The 19,315-nt window shown below is 27.9% G+C and overlaps 4 protein-coding genes across 8 annotated transcripts; 2 read left to right on the forward strand and 2 right to left on the reverse strand.

The window, feature by feature from the left end:
* Window positions 1–2,027: 2,027 nt before the first annotated feature.
* Window positions 2,028–8,272, reverse strand: LOC132951075 (gustatory and odorant receptor 22). Its single transcript, XM_061022769.1, is given in 8 exon segments — window positions 2,028–2,311; window positions 2,470–2,559; window positions 5,205–5,276; window positions 5,391–5,672; window positions 6,474–6,728; window positions 6,788–6,921; window positions 6,924–7,035; window positions 7,987–8,272. Coding segments are annotated over 7 exon segments (966 nt in total). The 5' UTR covers window positions 6,973–7,035; window positions 7,987–8,272; the 3' UTR covers window positions 2,028–2,227.
* A 2,414-nt stretch (window positions 8,273–10,686) lies between these two features.
* On the forward strand, window positions 10,687–12,924 carry LOC132950161 (prenylcysteine oxidase 1-like). Of its 2 annotated transcripts, none has more exons than XM_061021414.1 (6): window positions 10,687–10,890; window positions 10,976–11,087; window positions 11,150–11,359; window positions 11,422–11,602; window positions 11,671–11,882; window positions 12,188–12,924. In XM_061021414.1, exons 2-6 carry the CDS (start codon window positions 11,006–11,008, stop codon window positions 12,922–12,924), a joined length of 1,422 nt encoding a protein of 473 aa, XP_060877397.1. In that variant the 5' UTR covers window positions 10,687–10,890; window positions 10,976–11,005. The 2 variants fall into 2 exon arrangements, with proteins under 2 accessions (XP_060877397.1, XP_060877396.1); XM_061021413.1 differs by having other exon boundaries at window positions 10,979–11,087.
* A 25-nt stretch (window positions 12,925–12,949) lies between these two features.
* Window positions 12,950–16,662, reverse strand: LOC132950162 (arginine/serine-rich coiled-coil protein 2-like). Of its 4 annotated transcripts, none has more exons than XM_061021416.1 (7): window positions 16,298–16,662; window positions 15,779–15,850; window positions 14,247–14,434; window positions 14,019–14,159; window positions 13,789–13,931; window positions 13,329–13,718; window positions 12,950–13,260 (listed from the first exon to the last, which is right to left on the reverse strand). In XM_061021416.1, the coding sequence occupies exons 1-7, from the start codon at window positions 16,370–16,372 to the stop codon at window positions 13,100–13,102; spliced, it is 1,170 nt and encodes a 389-aa protein (XP_060877399.1). In that variant the 5' UTR covers window positions 16,373–16,662; the 3' UTR covers window positions 12,950–13,099. The 4 variants fall into 4 exon arrangements, with proteins under 4 accessions (XP_060877399.1, XP_060877398.1, XP_060877401.1 ...); XM_061021415.1 differs by having other exon boundaries at window positions 14,247–14,437; XM_061021418.1 differs by lacking the exon at window positions 15,779–15,850.
* A 514-nt stretch (window positions 16,663–17,176) lies between these two features.
* LOC132950163 (ketosamine-3-kinase-like) lies at window positions 17,177–18,939 on the forward strand. The gene is made up of 6 exons (XM_061021419.1): window positions 17,177–17,519; window positions 17,603–17,905; window positions 17,983–18,060; window positions 18,147–18,279; window positions 18,517–18,691; window positions 18,774–18,939. The coding sequence occupies exons 1-6, from the start codon at window positions 17,376–17,378 to the stop codon at window positions 18,841–18,843; spliced, it is 903 nt and encodes a 300-aa protein (XP_060877402.1). The 5' UTR covers window positions 17,177–17,375; the 3' UTR covers window positions 18,844–18,939.
* The last annotated feature ends 376 nt before the right edge of the window (window positions 18,940–19,315 follow it).

A 19,315-nucleotide genomic window follows, 5' to 3' on the forward strand; every position in this document is an offset into this window, starting at 1 on the left:
AGTTCAAATCTTAACAAAAACGGAAAACTCACGAAAATTAGCAAGTTATTTTGAGTTGAGAATTCATAAAAAATTTTCTTTTTAAATCTAAGATTTGAAAATGTTATACAAGGTTATCCATAAGTTTGTCTACCTTTATCAAAAAAAAAATGTCTACAAGAAAGTCAAATTGAATTTTTATGAGCGTTTGAAATTCATATTTTTACAACATTTGATATTCACTCGATTTCTCATGTAACGATTTTGCTATTTTGTTGTTGTTCAAAAACGAATAACTGTAGATATATGAAAATTTTACTGAATGTTTATATTTTCATTTTCTTTACACTATACAATTTTGAAAATATTTTGATTCTTTTTGAGCAGTTTACTGACATTGTCAGTTTTCAATTTTTTTAGTTTTTTTTTCTATAAATATAAATAAAAATTTTTTTTTAATTGAATGCAAGGCTCCTTATATATTGCTACAATAGCAGTTGAAAATATTAAAAATACATAAGCACAATTTTTTTTATGAGCATTTAAAATTCAGATTTTGACAAAAATTATCATATTTAAAATTTAATAATTATTTTGAAGTTAAAAATGTATAAAATGTTAAACTTTTATAGCTAAGGATTGAAAATTTAAAACAAGGCTCTACGTAAATAGGTTATATATAAATTACTTTATTCACAATAATATCATCAATTATACTTGGTAATATCATAGGCTGACTGACCGTTTTCGCTCAGAATCGTTTTTCTTATACAAAATGATATTGTATCATTGAATTCAAATTTAACACCACCCATTACACTATTACAGTGACCCACTTGCACCTACTGTACCTACTGCACAGCAGAGCGACATTCATTTACACTCCTTTTTTTATTTGAAAATTATATTTAGGTATGCCGTTATGAAATTATTTGAATTTCATAATTAATCAAGATATTTTGTAACTCGCACTAATCACAAATAGGTCACTGTAATGGATGATGTTAAATTTGAATTCAATGATATAATATCATTGTATAAGAAAAACGATTCTGAGCGAAGACGGTCAGACTGCCTATGATATTATGTACTAAGTATATATTTGACGATATTATTGTGAATAAAATAATTTATATTTAAACTGTTTACTTTGTTTTAAATTTTCAATCCTTAGTTATAAAAGTTAAACGTTTTATACATTTTTAACTACAAAATAATTTGTAAATTTTCCATTTGATAAAAATTGTCAAAATTTGAACTTTATATGCTTATAAAAGAAAATTGTGCCTATGTATTTTTATTATTTTTCAAATACTATTGTAACAATATATCAGAATCCTTGCATTATTACATTTTCACGCATTTTGGTTCAACAAATAAAATTTTATTGATATTTTTAGAAACAAAAATTGAAATTTGAAATTGTCCGTAAACATCTGAAAACAAGTCAAAATTGTATGGTGTATAGAAAATGAAAATATAAACATTCAGTGAAATTGTCATGTATCAAAATTTGATGTTTCATAAATATTCCCGTTTTTTCATTGTTTTTATTTTTATTATTTTTGTCGATTGTTTTAAAAAGTACAGGAGTTAAAAAGATTTTCTTTAGTCTTGATCATCCAAAATTCCAACTAGAAAATAGATCCAATGTTCTAACAGAACCACCCTAACATTTTAAAATTGAAACTTTTTTTCTGCTCCAAAACGTAATGACATATACAAAAAAAAATACATCATAGTAAATCTCTCCGCTCAGAATCTAAAATAAGTGTTGGTTATTTATAACAACTATAAACATAATATAAACATACATCACACAATATACAAAAATTGTTGAGTATCTAATAATCAAAATTATATTTATTTATTCGTATGACAAAGTACATAACAATGAACGATAGTTTTAAATTAAATTACGTTCGCATTAAGTAACAGATTGAATTATTATTATAGCTAATACATTAAAAAACAATTTAAGGCTTAAGCAAAATATCACATTACATAATATCACATAAAATTAAATATCTAAATCCAGATAATCCACCCATAATTATATTAACTGCAGGAACAAATAAAGATCCATTAGATCTATAAAAAAAATGTAAATATCCATACCTATATATCGTGTATTCGTGCCTAATGCAACAATAATTATAATAACTATAATAACACATTATTACTCAGAGGTAAAATACTAAGTTAATTATTTTGATTTTTGATTTTCAATAGTTCTAATGAAAATACTTCAGTCAGCTGATGTTGTATATTGTTTTGGAATTATTTGAGATTGAAAAGCAACAACTAAGTTAAAAAATACGGCGAATATAAACTAAAAATAAATATTTATTGAATTAATTAAATTCTCTATTTTATCATATATTTATTCAATTATTTATTATAATTTATATTCAAATAAATACGATATTGTTATATAAAAAGAATATGTGTAAAATAACAATTACTTGCTTGTCTTATGAAGAAACTTACGTTGATAAAAAGTTCTCTATTAACGTCACAAAAACCGCCAAAAGTAATATTTGTTCTACAAAGTTGAATCATTTCTAAAAAATCTTGTACCTGAAACATATAAGTAATTTTATTGACATCGTTCTAGTCTTCATATTATACCGCACTATTCTTGACACGATTTCTTCACTCTTAAATAAAATAAATTTGCACCCGTACCCAGGTAGGTATATCTCACAGACTTTTAATAAAGCATGATACGAGGGGCTGCAATATGAAGTTTAGAAATGTCTACTCCCAACTTACTAAATTTTTTTTGATGACCGACACTTTGAATTCCGTTATAGAACTGCTCAACTGCTTATTCTCATATAGCGGCACTAAAGCTGGTGTTTCACGAGGAGGCATTCGCTCCTCAGTTCTGTTCAATATTTATACCGAACGTTTTATAGTGATGAAGCATATGGACGACAAGGCAATAATACCAACTAGCTCAGACCTTTTCAAAGCGTCCTTGAATCTATTAAACCATCATCCTCTGATGGCGAGGACTAGTACAAGTATTGGCGATTTTAAGTCAACCAGACCAATTCATCCAAATGACATTTACCATTAAACAAGTACAATATTTCCCTGTAAGTCTGTAACTCTGGTCTCTGGCAATAACTCATTTGGATCCCGTTATACAAACACGTAAACTCCCAAACAGCCGTCGTTTTTAACAACACGAATTCCTTTCTACTTCATACACGCTGAGAACTGTCTATAAAGAGGTATGGTTAAAAATATGTTGGTATTTTTTAAAATTTTATTTGCAAAGTAAATTATAAAAATTGACGTTGTATAAAAATCAAAGGTATTATCAATCATAAATATAAAACGTGTCGGTGTTTTTTTAAATTATATAGCATGCAAAATAAATTATAAAGAATTTTTGTTGTCAAATACCGAAGCCGTATAGAATTTAACAAACAATGGATGGAAGCAACTGCACACTTACCTATATGCTCACCATATTAAAACCAACAGACAACGACTTAACTTCCGGCTACTTATACTTAAAACACTATTTATTACAATAATAAACACTTAAAACAATAACTTATATATTAAACTACTATAATTTACAAATGTACAAATCCCTCTACAACAAATCAGAACATATATTTATATCCTCCAATCAAATAGATGCAGGGAAATTCCAAATCTCCAATTTGAAAAAATACAGTCATTACAAAATATTACCCTAGGAAAAATAACAAATTCTTCACCATACCTTTCACATTGACGTACATCTAAAAAATGTCCGGGAAGAATCAAAATACTTCATTAAGAGGTTCCATGCTTGCATTGGTATTCACGTCTCACACAAACCCCTTAATCCACGACTTTTCCTTCAACGTTATTCCTGGTAATCCTCCAAGACGCCTGGAGTGAAAACGTTGTAGTGTCTTCAAGATTTAGTAAACTAATAAGTATATATACTGATAATATAAAAACAAGCAAACAAAGTACAAACAAACAAATAGCCAATAGGAAATGACACCACTACCTACTGGAAGGATATGGCTTCCTCAATCAATCAATTCACTTTCATATTTATTTTCACATATTAGCAGGGACTGGAATCGTACCGAAATTGACCGAAACCGGACCGGAACCCTTAAATACATTTTCTTAGGAACTAAAACCGAAACCTATATTTTGATGTAGAGGTTATTTTGGTTTTTTTCGGTTCCAAAATCCAATAGATATTTTATCTATAGCTGTAGGTATAATATAATTATTAAGTTAGTTATCACTACTTATTAGTAATAACTAATAACATATAATTATAAAATCATAGATCTATAAAAGTTTATATCAATATTAAGAAATAAGAATATTATTATGTGTACAACAGAATTGTCATAAAACAAATTCCAAAAATCCAAATTCTAATTTCCATGTAATCTATAACAAGCCTGGTACCTGCGTTCAATTATTATTGAATCACAAATCGCAATTAGCAATAACTAACATGTAGAATTTCTAAAAATAATAACAATTTGTACGTTTATAAGTGTTTCAGAGTAAGTTGTCTCATAATTGTTCCCTAACTTATATACCTAATGTGGGTATCGTTTATTAGTTTAAAATTTAAATATTATTAACTAATAAAATAGCCAATAGGTAGGTAGGTAGGCATAGTAGATAGCTAGTTATGTTTTAAATATATTATAATATATAATTTAGGTTTTGCTAGTCATATACTCATATACAATATACATATTATATGCTAGTAATGTTTTTTAATCTTAAAATGTTTATAATTGGTACCTATAGTGAAATACTGAAATTATTGAATATAATACTATAATAGTATATCTTTTATGGTTTTAGTGTTAATGATATTATATTACCTAAACTCTGAAATAGGTACCAACACTTAATTACAATTAATACCTGCCATTAAATAGAGGTTCTTAATATGTTAATTTTTTTATACAGTACTTAATTGATAAAAATAAAATAAAAAGCAAGTCAAATATAAAGGGTTAAAACCGGTATTAACTGAAACCAAAATTTTGGATTTTTGAGAACCCAAACCGATAAAATCATAAAGATTCCAGTCCCTGCTTATTAGTTAATATCACAATTTTTTATTGTGTCAAAATGTATATATCTATTAAAAATAAAATGTATAATATACCATATTAATAAAAAAAATTATTAGATGGGTACATATTTTAAAAACAACTGCACGAGTAGCTTACTTCTCTTTGTGTTTGTTCCACAAGACCACACATGGTTGAATTCAATATTTTCCAATGTAATTTCTTTCCCACCTGAAAATTTTTTAAGAATAAATTAAAATGTGTAAGTATGATAAATTTTAGCTGTGTAATCGTCAAGTGACATTGTGACAAGCAAACAATACGTTAGTTTAGGTAGGTAGGTACCTCTGAAAGAGCTATGTATGCGGCTTCACTATACACCATAAGTATTGAATTTGTAAATGCAAGTGGCACAATTATAACGGTGACCAGGTAGTTCTCGGGGCTTATAAGTGTCATGACGAAGTAAAACCATAATACTGAACTGGATATATACATGACAATTGCGGTAGAACTATAAATTCCACCATGAACGATCCCGAAATCCGTTATGAGATGTGACATGTAACACCAAAGTTCTGTGTGCTCTCTAAATCGGGTTGACGATCCCTTTGTCACTATTAACTCCTGTTCAAATGTTTATTACAATATATCTGACTATAATAATTGGTTTGAGCATTAATTAATCGCCCAGACACCTTCTTAATAATTAAACCCATCCTACCTAGACAAATAATTAAAACAAAATAAAAGTTGAAATTTGAAGTAATGTTAATGTTTTAACGGAACTCCTTTAAAACAAGCCTTACTGACCTGTATCTTGTTTATACGTAATTATTTTATTTAATGTATACGGTTGTAAGTATAACCTTTCTGAATTGCAAAAAAAAATATTAAACTATGATTACGCGTTCAACGATATCATGGTAAACCGACTTAATAATATGTTATGTATTTTTGTACCTATATCTTCCTTCCGCGGTCTGGTAAGTACCTATTTAATATTTATCTATAGGCAGCGAATCACCTAATACCTAATCGTCTAATCATACGAGTGTACGACTGTTTATTTACCGGTAATATTTTAATTTAGATTTTTGAAGTAATGTTATTATTCCAACTCATATTAATATTTTCCAATTTATAAGTGAGTATTTTGTACAATTTACTATTTTTATGAACTTTATATGTATTATTTTTACATCAAACTTTTTTATATTAATTTAGGTAGGGGGTTAAATTATTTTGCTTTAATTGTATTCTATTTTACACCGTGTCTGAGTTTTACAAACTATAGATACACGTTTGTTCTTTATCACCCCGTTGAGAATAACTTTATACTTTATATAGTCTGTTTAAGTAAATAGGATTAAAAATTATAAATTCTTAGTATGACCATTTAGATTAGATTATTATATAAGTTCTAACCATTATACGTTGGTTTATGTCCTTGCTGACATTTCGAAATATGTGGCAGTTGATATAAAAATATCCAGTTGTTAGGTTTATGATGCCGAATATGCCAATAAACAATATGGAATTATTTACTTTCCACCCCTTAACAAATAATAAACTTGCTACTATATTGAGTGTCATAAAAGCGGTGGGCAATATTGTCACAAACCATACTCGTTTGGTTATATTCAATTGAAAAGGTTTTCGCATACACAATTCAAATTTGTCCTGAAAAATAAACATTTCGGTTTTTGACTGTTTTTAAACAATATTGTATAACTACAAACCTGGAAAATAGTCCAACGATCCCAGTATTCTGGTATATTTTTCATGTCGGTCCAGTAAATGGGAAGTATAAAGCAAATAAGTGCTATCGAAGATCCAGTAATTCTATGAAGCAAATTGAAAACAATTGTATCTGATTTGACAAAATATTTGTAATCCCCGTATAATTTATAGAAAAACAAAACATTTAAACATACAAAAACTGACAAACTGTATAACATGATCCAAGAAAATAATGTAAACACTGGCCCTATAAAAAACAATACAATTTAAATTTAAATACGTCCTAATTTGGACCGTATACTCCAGTCAATACTCAATACTAAATAATAATTAATAACTAATTTATTATAGTAGGTATATATTAATATATTATAACTTTTAAGTATCAGCCAGTGGTGTGCATGAAATCCGAATATATGGGCATTCAAATCTGGATTTGATTCAAATTCTTATCCGAATATATGGATTTGATTTTTTAATTTGACTTAGCGCAAGACAAATGACAATACTAGTAGTCGGAGAGTATGCGACGGAAATAAGATAAGTTCAAAACATTTAGTAGTAATTCAATTTATTAAAATTATATATAAATGGGTCATTGAATGGAAAAATTGAATCGAACAACTCTAATTATTCGAATTATCAGTGTAATCCAGATTTCATAAATATCCGAATATCCGAATATTATGCTATATGCCTATATATGACTATCATTAGTATTAGCTATTAAGTAATAAAATTAACATATATTATTATAATATTCAACATCAATCAATCAAACTACATACATATATTCATTATTCAACACAAATACACAATAATTGTAATTGAAAAATTATTTTTAATAATGATTTACTTACAACTACGCTTCTAATTATCAAATATCAATCACAATCCACGTTTGTACGTTGTAATCATCCTATAAGTCTTCAGAACATCTATAGGTAATAATATATATATGAAAATTAATGAAAATAATAGAAGTTTTAGTACCAACATGTGTAGTAAACTATAGTTATGTACTGTTTACACTAGATTTAAAAATATTCTTACACGTTTAAATTTGAAACAGAAAAATTAAATTAAAATTTGTAACAGAATAGTATAGAGCTATTAGTACTTATAGATGTTCGTGTTTTAATTTTAGCTACCTAGGTACTTGTAAATTGCAATTAATAATTTAGTTTGTTGACTATACCGCTTGTATGTGTAGTAAATGGCATTACTCCGAATAATTTTAATGCAATGATTATGGGTTTTAACTGTTTAAAATATGATGATCTTTTTCTTTTTGTTCGAATCGCAATAATTGTTCTGATGTCATGAATACAATTTTCCATATTGGATATTTCTTTTGGTATCATTTCTTTTTCTTAATTTAAACTGCAAACACTATTGGCACCAAAATATGATGTACAAGAATTTCAAAAATTATATCAATCAAATCGTTCAACGACTAGTAGCCAGTAGGCAATAAGTATACTAAGTACCTACCTACTAAACCTACCAATAATATATAAATTATATTGATTAAAAAATAATAAATAATAATAATAATAATAATAATAATGATAGGTACTCATAGTCATTTACATTATAAATAGGTACAAAACATTTTTTTTTTAATAGTTAAATGTAGGTATATACTACGCGTATCTAAAACTCGAAATATTGGCTATAACTATTTAGTTTTAAAGGTCAGCAAATAATTTGCATGCATTCAAATCGATTTAGAACTGCAATTATAGTGAAAAAGTTCGATTATAAGTTTCCAACATACAATTTATTATTAACATTTTAACTGAGTAGATTTTAGTTGGAGATAGGTCGGCGTACCCACCTAATTATTAGGTTTTACAATATAATAATGCACTATACAGTATATGCTTAACTATATTTTAAACAAATTAATTTTTTTTTGAAAAGGTCGAATAGAAGAGCTATTTTACTATAATTATCTAATAATCCGAGTACATTATAACACTAATATTATTACAAGTAATTTACTAGGTACCTACCTACTAGAAAATTAGCAGACTAATATTGAAGCCGCCATAGATTAATACTTCATACATAATTTATACCTTATACGAAGTCTCTAGGGTTTATTGTTGTACCGTGGGTAAACACAGTAACCCATGGGGTGACATTTTACTACCCCCCCCTCCCAAGGAATATACAATTAATGTTGAAATTGTCTGTAAACAGCTCAGAAAAAGTCAAAATCTTTTGAAAATTGTATCAAATATAGGAATTGATAAAATAAACATATGATATAAATCTCAAGTGTCTACGGTTATTCGTTTTTGAATTACAATAAAATAAGAAAATCACTACATAAGAAATCGAGTGAATGTCCAATGTTGTGAAAATTTGAACTTCAAACGCTCATAAAAATTTAATTTAACTTTCTTGTAGATAGTCTATTTATAGATAACCTTATGAGGAATCTTGTATTAGATTTTAAAATCGTACCAATAGATTAGTAAGATTATAAAAGAATCGTTTAAATCATTCTTTCTTATAAACACAAACATGTCTTGTATACTTGGAGGAGAATTGGAAATGGTTTTTAAATAACAGCCAAAATGAATACATTCATTGAAAAATTAAGTTCCCAAATCTGTATTGTATTCATTTTTTAAAAACTAAGCAGATATCCTTGTAATTTTAGTAAGTTTTAAAAAAAAGTAATATTTTTTAAAAAGTTCTCATAGGTAATTGTTCACTATAAACATTTTCCCACCCCTAAAATTTGGCACCCGAGACATTTGCCCCAGTTGCCACCCCCCTTAAATGCACCTCTGGGTAAATACCCGATGTGTAAGTAAATATTTTGGGTATTTCCTTAATAGTTTTTTACCTATAGTTAAAATGTCAGTAAATAATTTTATTTTTTAGTTTTAAAAACTGTTATTTTTCTGATATTTTAGATTCTGAGCGGAGCGATGAATGTATTGATTTTACAATAATGTGTGTTTTTTTTTTGTGTCTGTCATCACAGTTTGGGGCAGTAAAACTGCTTCTATTTTTTTCAACAGTATCTTGTTCGATGGGAAAGTGAATCTAGTTAGTGCAATTAGAAGGTCAAATTTTAAAAATTCTCAATAGTTTTCAAAAGCGCCGGGAAAAACAACATTCAAATTAAGGAAAAACGGGAATTTTCACGCAAAATCGGTTTTCAACGAAATTAGTTTTGGTTTTTGGTGTAACTCATATCCCACTATTGTAATTACTTGTATTAATATTAAATGTAAATAGGGCCACGCCCGTAATGTACCTATGTTAAAATATATAATATAAAACGTTGTTTTCCTATTCTAAAAAAAAAAAAAAAACTAAAACAAATGAAAGTATGTACATGAAATGTTTACTGGTTGTTTATATTTGAATTTTCTATACACGATAAAATTTTCAAAATATTTTGATTTGTTTTGAACTGTTTAGGAACATTTTCAGTTGGTTTCCAATTTTATTAGTCTTTTTTTCTATGAATTGACATTTATAAAACTTTATTTGTTGTGTAAAAAAGCTTGAAAATTTAATACAAGGCTCCTAATATATTGTTACAATGACATTTGAAAAATATCAAAAATCCTTAGTCACAGTTTTTTTATAAGCATTTTAAGTTCAATGACAAATTACGGGAAAATCACGAAAATTAGCAAATTATTTAGTTTAGAATTCATAAAAATTTTTCTTTTTAAATCTAAGATTTAAAAATGTAATACAAGATTTTTCATAAGTTTGTCTACCTTTATCAAAATAAAAAAGGCTACATGTTGTATATAGGTATAGTTGTTGTATATATTTATATGATATTATTATATTGATACACCTTGGCCGAACAGTTATCATACTGATAAGTAGAGTTGTTATCAATTTTAATTGGAAAACGCCGAGCTCACAGTTATTCAATATTCACCAAGTATATAATAATAAATAATAATATTGTATAATCGTTTAATATAGTACAAAGTACAAACTTCGAATTTCAAAAGCCCAGCTCATAATATCATACAAAAACTATTTTTTATTGAATTATACTCATACTTAACGAAAAAAACCGAACCCTGTCCTAGTTATCATTTAACAAAAATATGTTAGTAGTTAATTTATTTTTCCTTTCTAAAAAATATGATTGTTAATAATTTACTCACTCTTTAATGTTGTTCCATAAATTTAAGTAGCTCTTTAGTTCAGCCAAAGCAAACAGAATGAAATACTTGATGGAAATAGTAGTGTTAACTTGGTTCTTAGCTCTATTAAAATGTACACACCAAGCAGATTTAAATATTGGTAGGTCGTTTATTGAATTAAAAGTTGAATGTTTAATTTAAGTTATAACTTTTATTTTACAGCAATAATCGGTAGTGGCATAGGTGGAACATCTTGTGCATATTTTTTAAAAGAAATATTTAAAGATTTAGTTAATTTAGATATATATGAGGGCAATCAAGTTGGTGGAAGACTGGCCACAGTAATTATGAGTGATGGCAATGAATATGAAACTGGTGGATCAGTCATACACCAGAGGAACAGATATATGTCTAATTTCGTAACAAATTTAGGTAAGTTATCCAATATAAATATTATTTAAAGTTCCGTCTTTAACTATATTTATTTAAATCAGGACTTCAAAAACGTAAGTCTGTATTTAAAAATGAACGACTTGGGTTGCACAATGGAAAAGATTTTGATTTTATCGAGAATGACAACTATTTGGTAAATTTGATGAATATCTTATGGCGGTATGGTTACAGCATTAAACGTTTGCAAGAATTTATTAATAGTATGCTTGACAAGTTTGAAAGGTCAGAAAATTAGAAATAACATATTAAAAACCTAATAATTGTTATAAAAAAAATTATTGTCTTTTTAGAATATATGAACTACAAACCAATGGTGTAAGTTTTGATTCAACATATGACTTACTAACAGCAATGGATCCTTCATTTGTCAACTATCTTAATATATCAGTGAGAGATGCATACTTGAAAGAGGAACATTTTTCTGAGCCTTTAATCACTGAACTTGTACAGGCGTCTCTTAGAGTGAACTACGGACAAAATACTAATGTTCACGAATTTGTAGGTAAGAATTTGTGAGCACATTAACACAATAACTAATTTTTAAATTTAGGTTAATTAATTTATCTTAAATAATTTTACATTAAAATATATTTCTAAAAAAATAAATAGTTAACGTTTAATTTACCTTGTGATTATAATGAGGTAAACATAAACTTTAAAAGAAATAGTCCATTATTTAAGAATTTATCTGTTATAGACATTTAAATTTTATATTTCACATTATAAAACTATTAGACCTTTAATATTAAAATAAAAATGTAAGATATAATATCCTGCAATATTCTAATGTTTATAATTTTAATGTAGGATCAGTTTCTATGGCTGGAATGGATGGATCTTTATGGTCTGTAAAAGGAGGTAACAAAAGAGTTGTAGAAAAACTTCTTGAAAAGTCCAATGCACATTTAGTACCAGAATATGTTGTCCAAATAACTAAAAACAATGATTCATATACATTGTTAACTAATTTTAAAAAAAAGGCAACTTACGACTATGTTGTGTTTGCTGCACCTCTTGCAGAAAATCAGAAAGTACCCATCACTTTTTCTAACATGCCATTAGCATTAAATAAAGTTGGTAAATACCACCAAACAGTAAGTACATTGGTTGTTGGCGAGATGAAAAGAACAAAATTTTCTCCAATCTCGGATGACCTTATACCAATTACAATCATATCAAACAACGAAAATGAATTTTTCAATTCAATCAGTAATGTTGAAGGAGTCAATGAAACTGCCAGTTTAAATGTTTGGAAAATATTTTCTCAACATCCACTTTCCAACAATCAAATAGACCATTTATTTGAAAATGTAAGTGATGTTAAAGTTGTGGATTGGTTAGCATATCCTCATTATAAAGTCCCAACAGAATCACAAAGTTTCCACATAGCAGATCGGCTTTATCACATAAACGCCATTGAGTGGGCAGCAAGTGCCATGGAAATGAGTTGTATTGGTGCAAAGAATGTTGCACTCATAATCAAGAAACACTATTACAGCGAAGAACAATATGAAACAACCAAATGGTCTCATAGGGAACTATAATGAATTTAAAAAGGCTTATATAATATCAACAACAAAATTACGTTATGTATTTAAATAAAACATAAATATGATAAGTGTAAAATATACAAAAGATTCCAGATTAAGAAATCTAAAATTAAATACTAATAGTGTGGTTTCAATGTACAATATTTATTTAAATGTTAATAGATAAGATCTACCGCTGTTGAAATGTACCAAAACCAAGACCCAGCCCTCGGTGAGTATGTGTTGCCATGCGAGCAACTTCATATTGACTTTCCATTGAGTTAAACATTTCTTCTTGTTTTTTAATAATGTCTTTTGATTGTCCTTGTTGAGATGTTTGATTATCAACACCTAGGTATATATTAAAAATGTATTAATTAAAAAAAATATATAAAATATAGTTAGTAATAATTGACTACCTATCGGATCTTTGATGCCCATTAGCCTTTTGAACTTGGCAGTTACTTTGCCATCCTGATCTCCAAATTTTGTGGACTGCCAAATGGTTGCAGTCTTGTTGTTAGTTATTACAGGTGGTTTAGCCTCTTCAATTTGTTTAACAACCTCATTGTTTTGTTTATTTCCCCATAAAAGTTTTCGTTTTTGAATCTGTTCAGCGTATTTGTTAGGGTTTACAGCTACTGGATTATAATAAGATGGTAACTCTATGCCTGTTTGTTCTTTTACTTTTTCAACTTGTGCTTCCATAGATTTTTGTAGCAATAGCTGAGGGGTGACTATTGTGGTTGATGGCAGTACAGAATTTCCAACTGTGGGAACTTTTAATTCAATTCCCAATTTATCTAAAACTAAATAATAATCATTAATAAAATATAGCTTTACTTTGTTTAAATTAAATCAAACTAAAAAAATAATTACTTTGCCGTTTATTGTTAGCCTTCTTTTCTAAGAAATAATTATGTGATGATGTATATTTTTCTTTACTTTTAGACCGACTGTGCTTATTGTGATTCTTTGTTTCATGTCTAGAATGAGGACTTGATCTCCTGCTATTACCATTTCTTTACCAGAAACAATAAAATTATAGTTAACATTTAATGTTCTAATCCCTTGATAAATATACTTATAGTAAAGCGATAAACACATACCTTTCACTTCGACTGCGTGATCGACGCGATCGTTTTTTGTTACGGCTATGACTACGAGATCGCCGAGAACGTTTTCTACCGCTACTGCGACTCCTTGACCGACGAGAATGTTTTTTACTATGACGATCCCTTGATTTATTTCTAATTTATATGTATACATAAATATATATATAATAACTATAATATATTGATTTTAAAATATATGAGTGGCATAAAAAGAAACTATACCTTCTATGACGGGTATGACTTTTTTTTTCTTCATCTGAACTATTTGTTTTTGTATCACTATGATTTCCATGTTTGCTGGTATGACGTGATCTCGAAGTTTGCGATACAGAAGGAGGGGATGATGCTGAACTGGAAGGTGAAGTTTGACTTTTAAGTGGAGGTGATTTTGTTGAGCTATGGTTTGATTCCTGCTGAAAATATAGAACTAAATTAATAATTAGATAAAAAAAGTAATTAAAATTTTTTTTTATCATATAAAACATAGTTGTTTTATTATCAGTCAATTATGTTTAAATACGTAAATATATAATTGATAAGATATTATCAAATATAATTTAGTAATTAAAAATATAAAATATATGTTGAAAAAAAAAGTAAAGAGTCAATATTGGTGTTTTAAATTAATAATTAACACCTAACAGTTAATGATAAATAAAAAATATACCTTCTTCAAGGCCACAGCTCACAGAGAATGACGTCTAGCGGGAAAGGGTTTACCTGATTGTTTTCGTTATTACTCACCAATGTGAATGTACAGTATTGATAATCAGCCGCATTCAATATTCCTCTTCAAGCGGCGCAAAGAATCAGTGGCAAGAGACTCTCCCACAGTCGATTGACTACTCGTGGACTATTTTATATATAATTTCAGAACAATTTCGTGTTAATATTGGTTTTAACCGGAATTTACTTTTTTTTAGATTGAATTATTAGCTTACTTAAATTTTTTTTTTGTATAGCCTACATCAAAATATGTTTTACCCACCTTCAGTTTTGGTAATATGAATTTAACCAGGACGACTTGTGTAATCATACTGAATGGCTGGTCTCTTTAATAAAATCTTCAGAATGAAAACAAAAATATCATAATGAGGATTTAGTGGAATTAAAATGTACGAAATTAAGATATGTAACTATAATCTTTTAATTGATTAATTAATTTTTGTGAGCCAGAACAAATTTTAACATTGTCATGAAAATACAACTATTAGGTACTATATTTGTAACAATATATTAGTACCACTATACTATATTCTTAAGTTTTATTGTTATGATGAGGATACAAAAGTTTAAAACTTTTAATAATTTAACTTTCTTATGATAAACAGTTGAAAAGTATTTATCCAAGTACTACCTATTAATTTTGAATATAGTTGTGGTATGTTAACAAATAATACAATTTAGATGGTTTACGGATGTAGTAAAAATTACTAAAAATAAGAAAATAGTTCAAACCATATGTTCTTATTCTGAACTAAATAAAAAAAATATATTTAGAAAATGTATATAAATTAATAGAGACCATTAAATATTATATTTTCTAAGTCTGTCCGGAAATAACTGATTTAAATGACAAATCATACACACTTAAAATCTAAAAAAAAATATTCTCCACGACGTTATAGGTTAAGTATAAGCAATAATTTAAATGTTAAAAATATAAAAATTCATCTACCTAATGATCTTAAGAGTAATTTAAATTTCCTTAACTAACATTAATCGGAATAGATTAATGTTGTACTTATCCATACCTCACTCATATCCATGGTAACTTGTTCATAATTTGCATCAGCTTCCATTCCATTAGTTCTGGTAAGTTTAGTCTAAAAATATTTAATAGAAGGTGTGATATAAATTTATTTAGGCACGTATTGATAAATTTGAATTGGTTAGTTATTTAATGATTTATTTATATTTTATTTCTAAAAATATCATTACATTTATGGTTGTAAGTAATAAAAACAAGTAGAATAATAATTTAATATTATTTTAAATACTCAATGTTAAGTAGTCTTCCCAATTAAGACACAATCAGCTGCTGATAACATTAAACACGTACCTATATAGTGTATAGTATATTATGTAAATCACCATTTAAGTCGTAATTAGGGTGTTAATTAATTATAGCCTAAAGGTGTAACAATTTAGGTATACAATATGACCATGAAATTTGTGAGTAAACTTATTATTTATTAATATAATAGCACTCGACGTCATGAATTATGTAAGTGTAACCGGGATAGTAGACTATAAATTAAAAATGAACTTACAGCGACTTCCCTCCGGGGACTCGGACTAGTCGGACTATTGTCGTCGTCACTGGCGTAGTTGCACAGACTTTCCATGTTAAGTGGTGTTCGTCGTTGAATTGTCCGCTGTCCGTCACTTATCAGACGAAATTAAAAAAATAACAAAGAAACAATGAAAATATCAATCGACTGACTTTTACATAGGACAGTCAGATCATCGCGTAGACGACGTAAGTCACAAGACGGAGCATAGACGACGAAACGTGTGACCGAAAAATAACAAAGAAATTTAAATTATTCGTCAGCAGACACAGACGGAAAATAGGAAATTGAAAATCTTTCGGACTTAAGACTTGCGAGTTGCAAGTAGTTATAATAGTATGGCCTACGATGTGACATCAAAACTCGGAACTAGGAAGTAAATTCCCTTCTCCCACACTCCCTGCCAAAGGTCTGCAAGTCGCAACACGGATCGACAAAATGGCGTCGTCCTTTGACGACCCCGCCCACCATTATATAATGTTTGGTTTCCCGTGGTCACACTGTACGATCCACAAACATTTCTATGGATCAGCAGCTGATGACCTTAATAGAGATCATAGCATAGCATAACTTTACTAAATAATGGACAGCCTGCGCATTCTACTCCGCCCTGCTATCGATGCGCGGGAATCATATAAGAGAAAGAAAGAAGAAAGACCGAAGAGAGAAAAGAGAGAAAGAACATAAAAGGGGTAATCATTGACGTATGAAACTGTGGCGATTACGACGCGTATCACCACCTACGCTACCTCAGCCCCCCGGTAACACCTCATTGGTGACCACCACAAAACCAATTGTTATATTCTGTGACAAAACCATAGACCCATGATAGACCTGATAATAATTTATTATCAGGTCTATGGGTAATACCAGTATTAACCGTGGGTATTACCATACAATATATTAATATAATATAAAAATATTTTTTAAGTCTTGGTAATTATTATCTGTGATTATAATTTATAATATATAAGTTTTAATTCAGATCTCGGTGGCTGAATTTTTTTTTAATACATTATCCATTTACTAACACCTAACAAAGTTTAAATGTATTAAAATGGAAAATGAACTAGAAAATATACTTGAAACCAGCATAACAAAATTGAATATACGTATAAACGAAGGCTGTATTAATAATAGTTCAGTTTATCAAACAGAAGAGAATAAATTATTGTTTGTTAAAGACAACTCAAAACCAGGGGTATAATTTTTACTACATTCTTGATTTGAACTTTAAAAACATACAATTTTTCCAATATATTACTTATATATTAATAATTACAGTCCGATAAGATGTTCAATGGTGAATTAGAAGGCCTTAAAGCAATATGTAGTACAAATACAATTTCAGCTCCTTGTCCAATTGCCACTGGTTGCACAAATAGTGGTCAACATTTTATTGTGATGGACTATTGGAAAATGAGTTCTTTGAATAAGAAATGTTCATCAGAATTAGGTAGTCAATTAGCAGATATGCATATGTTTAATTTACAAGATGGTCAACCACATATAAACAAATTTGGATTTCATGTTGAAACGTGTTGTGGATTTTTACCTCAAAATAATACATGGACTGATGATTGGATTGTATAAAAATTTAAAATAGATATTTTTCTTATAGTTGTTTTAAAATGTTGTTAATATTATGCAGAAACACTTTACAGACATTCTATACAGAAAATCGTTTGGAGTATCAAATACAGTTGCTGCAATCAAATCCTGGAAACAATTTGAAAAAAAAAGTAACTGGCATTTATCTAACTCTTATATTAAATTATAAAATATATTGTTTTTACATTAATACCGGTACTAATATTGTTTTAAATAGAAAATAATTGAAAATTATTGGCCTCAACTGAAACAAATAATTCCAAAATTCTTTGAGAGGATAGAAGTTAAGCCATCATTACTTCATGGAGACTTGTGGCCAGGAAATACTGCTCAATCAAATTCAAAACCAGGTTAAAAATATATTAATGTGTAACCAATATATACCTAAACTCTGCCTATAAGGAACGATTACCAAGTCCTGACTAAAATATATTCAATTCCGCTCATATATACGTATTCAGACAGGTAGATACCGTCAATATGCATACATGAAACGCCAAAACGGTAATCTTCTCCCGTGAGTCAGAGTTTAGTACTCACTATTTTAATGAATATTTTCACTATTGGTATGATGTGTGTTTATGTAGTGATTTTTGATCCAGCTACATTTTATGGGCATCATGAATATGATATTGCTTCCATTTCACTATTTGGAGGTACTTCTATGGATTTTTTTGAAGCGTATTTTAAAAAAATACCAAAGTCTAATGGATTTGAAAATAGAAAGTTATTATATCATTTGTTTCATTATTTAAATCATTGGTATGAATATATAGTTGTATTATTAATTATTAAATGTTATGAATAAATTAATATTTTTCTATAATTTATTATTTTTGTTTAGGAATCATTTTGGAGGAAGTTACGTTGACTTAACAATAAACACCTTCGAATCATTGCTTAATGTTTATTAATAGTTTGATTTTAATGTATTTATTAAGTCTTATGGAATCTATTTTTTGTAAAACACAATTATCAGATACCTAATAAAGTAATAATATTGAAATAAATTACATGCTTTACATATCCTTGAAAGTACATTCCATTTCCTTATAGCACCTTTAACAACAACAAAACGTGAGTCAAATACTCTTAACGGTATTATTGTTTTTATTTGAAGAACGGCCAGCAAGAGTGGTTTTATTTTACCTATGTTATTATCATTTGTTCATTCTAATTAAAAATGTATCTACTAACTAGGTATACTATAAAAATATATAATATATGGGATGATTCAACAAGCATGCTCAAGGCTCAATCCTTTTTTCTTCAACAATGCAGTTATTCAAAATCAGATTTTTGTAATTTTTAAATATAATCTGACAAATTTTTTCAATTTCTTGATTTTTTTATACTACTTATGGAGTGTCTTGTGGTGATAGAAAT

Source organism: Metopolophium dirhodum, chromosome 8 (assembly GCF_019925205.1).
Source record: "Metopolophium dirhodum isolate CAU chromosome 8, ASM1992520v1, whole genome shotgun sequence".
NCBI lineage: Eukaryota > Metazoa > Arthropoda > Insecta > Hemiptera > Aphididae > Metopolophium > Metopolophium dirhodum.